The sequence below is a fragment of the Telmatherina bonti genome (genome assembly GCF_933228915.1).
Source record: "Telmatherina bonti genome assembly, chromosome: 9".
In the NCBI taxonomy this organism is placed as follows: Eukaryota; Metazoa; Chordata; class Actinopteri; order Atheriniformes; family Telmatherinidae; genus Telmatherina; species Telmatherina bonti.
Window position 1 is genome coordinate 12,030,548 of NC_136627.1, and position 9,237 is coordinate 12,039,784.

At 41.2% G+C, this 9,237-nt stretch overlaps 1 protein-coding gene across 2 annotated transcripts; it reads left to right on the top strand.

The window, feature by feature from the left end:
* Positions 1-1,918: 1,918 nt before the first annotated feature.
* tagln (transgelin) lies at positions 1,919-7,844 on the top strand. 2 transcript variants are annotated; one of them, XM_079246252.1, is made up of 6 exons: positions 1,927-2,058; positions 5,139-5,182; positions 5,824-6,018; positions 6,147-6,318; positions 6,399-6,501; positions 6,591-7,844. In XM_079246252.1, the coding sequence occupies exons 2-6, from the start codon at positions 5,171-5,173 to the stop codon at positions 6,727-6,729; spliced, it is 621 nt and encodes a 206-aa protein (XP_079102378.1). In that variant the 5' UTR covers positions 1,927-2,058; positions 5,139-5,170; the 3' UTR covers positions 6,730-7,844. The 2 variants fall into 2 exon arrangements, with proteins under 2 accessions (XP_079102379.1, XP_079102378.1); XM_079246253.1 differs by lacking the exon at positions 5,139-5,182 and having other exon boundaries at positions 1,919-2,058.
* Positions 7,845-9,237: the final 1,393 nt, after the last annotated feature.

Sequence of the window (9,237 nt, forward strand, 5' to 3'; positions counted from 1 at the left end):
GAGGTTTCTTCTGCATCACTTTCAGAGTTTAATGTGCTCTAGGTTAAGCCAAAACCCAGTCTCAGAAAAAGCAACTTTCTGTAAAAACACAGTAGTTTTTACATAAAGTTGCTAACAGACAAACAAGATAAAGCAGGCAGAAACATCACCTCCTTGGCAGAGTTAATGAAAACCTGATTATTGTCAGATTAATGGTGTAGAGATGTGAACACAACAAGAAAAATAATAAATGTAATAAAATAAATGCTATTCAGTGAATATTTTCAGAACTGACAAGGTCAGTGCATCTAAAGATATGTCTGCAGTGACATTTGTGTAACTGCGCAAGAGATGGTCGATATTATCGCCATGCCGATGTCTATATTGATAATATATCAGCCAATATTGACATTTTTACATTTTACACAATGTGCACCTAATATATATGAAAGTCTTCAGCTAAGTCTCCTTAAACTCCTCAAAAATAAGCAATGTCATGTATAGTTTTCCAGATATTTTTGTTTGTTTGACACAACTCACTCCCAAAATATCAGCATCGGTTGACATCGGTATTGGAAAAATTAAGAGTTGGGCAAAATCGGTATATCGGATGTTGGTTTAGAAAAATAAAAGCTAATATCCAACATCTCTAATTACCACTGCATGCAGGGTTTCAGATTGCATGAAATGTTTAGTTCCATTTGACGAAACATACAAAACCAACAATATGCTTAATATAATACTTAATATGAAGTTTTGTTCTTATGCGTTTAAACAGATGTGAGAATAATGATAAGAGACTCAGTGGTTTAAATTCAGTCTGCTTGCAGACATTGTTACAAAATATGCAGCTGCTTTGTTCTCAAGTGCTCATTAGGCACCAACAAATGCTGATAATTGCAACCCTTGCTTGATCATTACAGTTTTATCTTATTTGTCTTCATCAGGGCCAGCTGCAAACTCTGAATCCAAACAACATCTGACGCATAAGAACGTGTACGGTCACATCTGGCTCTGCTCTTCTTCCAGCTGATGGGAACAGCATTAAAATGAGAGGAGCACAGCAATGAAACTGGAGATATATTTGCATGTGACTGAGTTTATTGGTTTGTTGTTTGTTTCTTGCTGAAAATGCTAGCAAAGGTATTTCATTCACATCCTGCAGATGGAGTACAGAAGCAGACGAATAATATCAAGTAAAGTATAGATGAAGTTTTAAAATGGACACGTCTTTGCTCCGCTCTTCCAGAAAATCATGAGTGAAACCTGATTCTTTGTCTCTGTAGAGTTTATCTGGTGTTTAACCGTTAATGTGGTCGCATACGAGTTTCCCATCCAGAGTGTGATGAGCTCAAATTCAAACTTTCCATTGAGGGCTGTAAGCAAATGTTGAACATTACACATTCAAATGGGGCTGTCATGCCAGAAGGCATTCGTAATGGAGAGCTTCGGAAAGACAGTACCCAGGACTTAGAAGGAATTCTCTGTCTAAATAATGACTACTGCCCCATCCTGCTCCTTGCCTCATCGTCCTCCTATTATCTTAAAGCATCACTTTAATCTCTTTCTTTTATCCAGTTATTTGCTGTTTTCTTGTCATTTTTCCCCCTCCATCCCCCATCCTCCTCGCACTCGACACCATTCAGCCTCTTTGAATGAGGAGTGATGTGGTGAAAGTATTTGGAGAATTCCCTCTGACCAAACCAAAGCTGCCTGGCTGCTGTTTCTCTCCTCCACATGGAAAAGCTCTACCCAAATAAGGCTGGGCGTTTCGGCTTGACGTGAGGGAAGGAGACGCAACTCACCGAGCCAGGCAGCTGCTGAAAGGCCGTGGCCTTATAAGGATGAAGTTTCCTTTTTTTCCTTCCCCTCTCTCCCTCCTATTTCTCCTTCCTCCACCCTCCCTCTTGTCTCTGAGCAGACCAGTGAAGTCATCTTTCCTCTTCTGCTCCCTTTTCAAGCCGGCATTTTTGGGAGGGAGGGCCCTGTGAAGGATATACAAACACTCAGTCAAGTATCCAGACTGGTTCTCCACACTGCACCAGCAGCCAGCAGAGAACTCACCTAACCCTCCACACAGTGAGTATCCTTCTTATTTATTCCTTCGTTAAGGATGAAGTCCCCGTAAAGTAGGGTTTTTGAGTGAGCGATGACATCATTTGCATTTTGCCGGCTTATTTTAAGTCCATCGTGACATCTCATCAATAATGTTCCTTCGGTTTCTTATCTATGTGTACAAAGTGGCAACAGCAGGAATTTAAGGTGCAGCTGCTGAAAAATGGACTTAAATCAAAGAAGGTGTGTTTTATTGTGTTTTTCCCATCATGGATAAGTTCCACTTGTTGCAAATATCCTCTCAGCTGCTCTAAAATGTTATGTTAATTAATGATTTTCCCTCCTCAGCGAGGACAGCAGAGCCACAGACAAGGGCCAGAAATGGCTGCATATCGTTGCCAGTGCACCATCCATAGAGTTTCATTTACACAATCAAAAGATCTGCTCCCATATATGGGTTTTAGAAGGACACATACACGAAAATGTATGAGCGATATGAAGACTTACCAATGAGGACACAAATACATGGCAAATCTGTGTTTCATGAATGTTTGCAGACATTTGAACACCAAAAAAAACATCTTTTTGATTATATTTGAGGCTAATTCTACAAATATTTAGACAGATAACGACGTAATGATTAACAACGGCTGCACGCTCCCGCTTCCAGTGAGAGCAGATGTGACGTACCAGTGGGCCGCTTGGTTTCTGCACAGCAGCAACAGGAGCAGATAACACTATCTACACTGTGGCAGCCTATAAACAAAGCAGCGGCACAGCGGCTCATAAGGCCCAAGTACTGATCATAAATGTGTAAAAATGGCTCCGGAGCATTGAGCCATCAAAGTCAGAGGTAATACATCAGCTCTGACAAACAGCAGTTACACAGTTTGTCAGCATAATAAGCGCCGTGAAGGGCCTTGGCAGCAGTTTCACTAAATCCCTTTATGTGCTCATAACAGTCTGGCAGCTCAGAGCATCACTTCTCTCTACGGCTTCAGGAAACAAGAGCCTTGTAATAAAAACCAGCTCTGATGGTGAGCCAGGCATCCATCATTAAGCTGGTTCAGCTTCCTGCAACTGAACTGGTAAAAAAAAACAGCCCATCTCTGAGCATCAGACCCTAAACTCATCTGTTTCTAACTCATACTGAGGCATGGAGTGATTACAGTCACAGCTGTTTACTAAACACGGCTCATTCATACCAAATCATTATTTGGTGGTTAGCTGGTTAAAACTGAAGAGGAGGCAGGGCTGCATGACACCACGTCCCCACGGGGCTCCCACAGCAGCCACAGCCCTCGCACTGGTTTCCTGTTCTGACATTAGGCGCATTACCATGGTAATAGAGAAACAGAGCAGGGAAAACACAAGAGGGAGGCATGGATGAATGTGGGGACAGATGCAATGAAGTCATGTTTGTGGGATCCAGTACTTCCAGACTACTTGAGCCCCTTCCCATCTTATAAGCTGTGGTTTTAACTCATTTTTCATCTTTTTCTTGTTTCATTAACTTTGTTTATTTGTTCTCAAAACAAAATATTGTGTTAAAATCATGAAAACAGATTTAATTACAATACTAATTCATGCAGTGACAGCAGCAGTTGGCTATTTATCATTGTAATGGCAGAAACACAGCACATGCCGTGCAACTTTTCCTTAGTTATAATTATTTTCAGAGGCTGTGGTGTTCTCTCCAGCTCAGCCTGGCAGGATTTGTCGATTGTTTGCAGCTGAAATACAACTTTGAGCAGAAGTAGCTTCAGAAAAATAAACAGATTTTTGGTGAAATTATGCGAAGGGTGAAAAGTAATATCACAAGCAGTTTGTAATAGGAGAGCAGAGGCAGCCAGACGGCACAGAAGCTGGTTTTTGAAGATAATCCTGACTTATTGGATCCTTGGCTGGGCTCCAAGCATAACAACAGGACCCTGGATACTCATAAATACCAGCAAAACAGAACAGGCCGTAACGGACTCACTTAACCTCCAAAAATATGCACGCACGCAAGCACATTCTCTACTCGCTTTTTCTTCTCTCCGTGCAACGAGTAGAACTCATTTCTATTTTTTTCTCCTACAAGGAGTGTATTGTTTGTTATTTGTAATTGTGGCTTGCAGAGAAGTTTATGAGGCTAACAACAAGAGGAGGGGGAGAAGGGAAAGTTAGGAACATACCAGACAAAGATTACTCTGTAATAAAGATTGCATAATGATGTATGTCAGTGAGTATAGGATAGTGGATGAGAATGTGTGTGTGTGTGTGCCCACAAAAGCAGACGATGATGGAGTATCTAAACTTGCGGGTGTAAGTGAGTGAGTGAGGTGCCAGGCATGTGTGTTTGGTTTTTTGGTGGTCTGGAAAAGCACTGTAGGGAATGCAAGGAATATTAAACAGGGTTGGTGGTGACGCGCTGTGGACGCTCCAGGCAGGAATCCATTTCTTTTCACTTAACTTGTTTAAAACTCAGTCAATTTCATTTCTATGGGTCAAACTGGGTTTTTTTTCTTTTGTTTGATGGTTTTATGATTCAAAACTTACTTCTCATCTGGTTTAGTTTAGCTTCCAAAATTAGTTTCCTTCTGAAAGGGAAGAAAGGAAAGATCTTTTTCACTGTTAGCGCTCCATGTAAACAGACACGGTAACTAAAAATCATCACTTCCTTATTGCTCTAACTGGAGACTAAACATAGAGACGTACAGTGAAATTAAACTGTTCTGCCTGTGGTTAAATTCAGATTTGTTTTTTTGAGTCACGCCAGCAAACTTGACTGAAACAACAACAGTAGCTCCAACCTGGCAAGTCATATTTATTTGTCTAATATAATCTTAGCAAGCTGAATAACAAACTCCAATGGCCATCTTCAACTTTTATATACAGTGTATGCTCTGTACATATTAAGTATTGTCCTGTTTACTATTTTTCATGCCCATATCATCTGTTATGTGTCACTTAATGCAATTAAAAATAAAGTTAAAGGTTTATTGCTGACAAACAGAAGTGTACCGTTGCTCCTGGCAACAGCATCTCTCGTCCTGTACCAGAAATAAGTCTCCCCGAGTCCTCGGTTTAATCTTTAATATCCTAACTCTGAACCTCCCCAGGAACAGGAGTGTTGACGTGACCTGACATCAAGATGGCAACAAAGGTTGGACGGTGCTGACAGCACTTTGATATGAGTTTTGCACTTGGCTGTTGGCCCAGAAGCAATACAAAGGCATAAAACGACAAGAAAAAGAAAAAAAAAAGACATTTTTGCTGGCGGTGTGTGTTTGCTGACAGACTCCTACAGCCTAAATGATGGGAATGTGTGTGGGAACTCAGCTGGCTGATACAGAGCTCCCACTGTACACCATTTAGCCTCCGACATGCAGACGGCTCTGACGCGGCTGAATGGAGTACATTAGGAGACACAATGCTGTTAATGCTACTGGTCTGGGAACGGTATTCAGAATTAGCGCTGAGCATTTACACTTATTAAAAACACGCTTCTGGCCTGCATGTTGTCAGTGTTCATGCTGGTGAATTAGATATGTTAAATAATACCACAATGTGTGAATCCTAGCTGTTGTTTGAAAGCTACTCTGAACTTCTGGCATTGCATTGTGCACTTAGGCAGCAGACTGACAAAGCATTGTAGCATCAAGGCTAATGTTGGTTTGGATTTACAATAAACTGATAGGAATTATTACCTGAGCTGTCAATTGTCACACTGAGACAATAGACATAAAGGTTTCGCATTGTCCTGATTTCATTCTCTGCATTTCTGTCGTCTCTCTCACCTCCCAGAACGTCGGCGGCATGGCTAACAAAGGTCCATCCTACGGCATGAGCCGGCAGGTTCAGGATAAGATCGACAGCAAGTATGACCCAGATCTAGAGCAGATCCTGGTGGAGTGGATCAGCCGCCAGTGCGGCTCCGGTGTGGGAAAGCCCGAACAACCCGGCAAAATGGGTTTCCAGGCTTGGTTGAAAGACGGATGTGTGAGTACACTCCCCCACCCGTTTGACGACATGTTTCTAGCAGAACTGTCCTGATGATGAATATTCGCCGTGCCCTTTTCCTCCTCATCCCCTGCTCTACCTCTTTTTGTCCCATCTTGTCTTGTCAGGTCCTGAGTGAACTTATCAACAGTTTGTTCCCCGGAGAGAAACCGGTGAAGAAGGTCCAGAGCTCGCCCATGGCCTTCAAGCAGATGGAACAGATCTCACAGTTCCTCAGCGCTGCGGAGAAGTATGGCGTCACTAAGACGGACATGTTCCAGACTGTAGACCTCTGGGAAGGTTGGCATGGTTCCCAAGTAGGCAAGAACTTAGTGGGATGACTGATCCTTTCATAATCCAGACTTTATTTGCTGGAACAGGTAAGGACCTGGCTGCGGTGCAGAGGACCCTTTCAGCTCTGGGTAGCTTGGCTGTCACCAAGGATGAAGGCACATACAACGGAGACCCTAACTGGTTCTTTAAGTGAGTCAGATGCAACATAATCAGCCAACAGACTCTTACAAAGTGTGTCATTTTCTGCTTGATCAACATTGTCACTTTTAATGTTGCAGGAAAGCACAAGAGAACAAGCGAGACTTTAGCGACGAGCAGCTAAAGGCAGGAAAGAACGTCATTGGCTTGCAGATGGGGTCCAATAAGGGAGCCAGTCAGGAGGGCATGAGCTACGGACGACCCCGACAGATCATGTAAAATCACTGAGCCATGCAAATCCAAAACTTCTATAGAGTCAGATGTCCTTTGATCCAGCCAATGGGCCCTCTTCTGTGCTTTAGAATGAAGGGATTTCCTTACAAGTACTTCTCTAGTCTTAAAGCTTTCCATGAGGCTCTGTTCATGCTTTCAGTGGTGACAACTGCAGACCTCACCATGCTTTGTCTTCCAAATTCAGAATTACCTGACGATGCAGCGGTAACTATGACATGACCAAAGATCTATTTAGGAAATAAATCAAACCCTTTAAATACCAAAAGAAAATCTATTATAAAATCTAAATACCAAATCTAATACCAAATGCCAATCTAATACCAAATCTAAAAATCTAAATGCCAAATCTAAAATCTATCTAAAATAGATTTTCTTTTGGTATTTAAAGGGTTCAAATTTGGTATTTAAAGGCAGAGTATGTAAGATTTCAAGGCAATTCTTTCCACCACCAGGTGGCAAACACCAGGTCGTGAGCAAAACCACAAAACTGCTACCTCCACAAACGACCACAGGTTGGCAGTAATGAGCAAAACTCACCCCTCACCCCTCCTCCTTGCCAGCTCCAATGAGGGCAGGAATCACTTGTGAGCTGTAGCTCAGAGCCGCTCTGCAATAAATGGACTTATACTCCCCCTACTGGTGGAAAAAAGTTTTTTTTTTTTTTTTTTTTTTTTTTACTGGTCAGAAAACATTCAAGAAGGGTCTTTGTAATTAATTAAACTTGTAATTTAATAACGCATCTAATATGGACCGACTGGAACCTACATGTTTAAAAAATCTAATTATGATTGTAGTTATTTTTTTAGTTAATTTATTTTGAAAATATTGAAAATCGTACATACTCTACCTTTAAAGGGTTCAAAATGTAAGAAACAGTTCGCCCATCACGGCTAATCCCATCGATTCATCTCCGATCCATCGCAGACATTTGAATTTTTTTTTACATTTTGAGTCTGGATTCAAACAAAAATATCAATTTGTTTACAAGAATTTCTGATCTTTTCACTGCAACCATATTGTTTAGCATTCAGCATCATTGTAACACCTGTTATGTCAGTGCCAATCTTTTTGTACGATATCTAATTAAATAATGACTTTGACATACATTTATGACTTGACTTGTGATTCTGTTATTAATGAAACATTTGGAAAGGCCCACACCTTTTGTTGTTTCTTAACAAAATGACCATATTACATAATAATCGGCATGTTAAAAATGGTGGAAACAACCTTTATTCTGTGCACGTGCTTTTTTTCATTCCTTTTACTGGAGTTGCTAAGGTTCCCAAACATCCTTTTAAAGCTGGGGCAGGTAATGTTGGGGAGCTGGCAAGATGTGAAAGTAGCCTTCTGTCTTGGTTCCTCCTGGTTTTGCTCCTTGCGTGATCCAAGGCTATTTTATTTGCAGCTTTTTCCACCAACAATTCTCTCTTTCTTGGCTGTTCAGTGGGAGGAGGCAAATAAACCAAGTCGGGTCGGGAAATCCTTTCTGCATTTTCTCAGCCATGTTTACCTTCGGAGTTTCTTCTTCACTACTTTGTATTTTCATCCTAACACGCTATTTGTATGCAGGGTGTGGTTATCAGGTATAACCACAGGAGGGGGGAGGAGGGGAGCCGGGAGGAGAAGCTTACGAAATATAAGAAATGAACAACTTCATTTCGGCCCAAACGTTTTTAAAGATTTACAGTAAACTGAGGGGTTTAACGATATTTTTTATTGTTCATGATTACAAATTGTATAAACTACAATCAGAAAGAGAAACCACTTCACCTAGAGTAAAAGAAAAATGTCCCCGAGCAAGATTACCTACAATAGCTTTAAGTTCAGAAATGCACTTTTTAAAACTAAAAGATGTTTCTTTATTGAAGTCATAAAGTAAGAAACTCTGTCATCCCAAACAGATAATGCTCTTCTTGTTTGTTTGTCTTATTTATGTACGTCCATCCATTTCCTATACTGCTTACTCCAGTCAGATTGCTAAGAAGTTGGCGCCTTTCCCACCAACTCCCTTTTATTTCATCCTTGTATAAAATAATGTGGGTTCTATCTGTGACTTGCGAACTGCCATCACCTCATGTTTGTGGTTTTTACTGATCTTATGTGAGCCTGAATCTGCTTCCTAGTTAACAAAATCTTGCAAGCGGCCACCGTTTCCTTTCCAATGGATGGATTAGACCAGTGGTGCCCAGGTCCAGTCCTCAAGGGGCGCATCTAAGACCATGTACACATGTAGCGGGTTTTAGTAAAAACTGAACATCTCCCCCTCCTCTCTGGCCAGTAAAAAAAATGAATCCACACCACCTCATTTTTCAAAAAGAAATCCATCCATACCTATCCACATAACCACTTTGTTAAGCGCACTCATAAGCACATCACACCTTTAGGCCACAGTTGCGCCCCAAATCCTATCCAATCAAAACCTTCTGTCCCACAACGTCACTTCCACAAAACATACTTCGAACATGGTATGGTTAGGTGGTGGAAAATAAC

Excerpts from the sequence above, each read along its gene's own strand:
- tagln (XM_079246252.1), top strand. Across the intron at positions 6,319-6,398 it reads GACTGTAGACCTCTGGGAAG|GTAAGGACCTGGCTGCGGTG; the intron begins GTTGGCATGGTT and ends TTGCTGGAACAG. Across the intron at positions 6,502-6,590 it reads GACCCTAACTGGTTCTTTAA|GAAAGCACAAGAGAACAAGC; the intron begins GTGAGTCAGATG and ends TTAATGTTGCAG.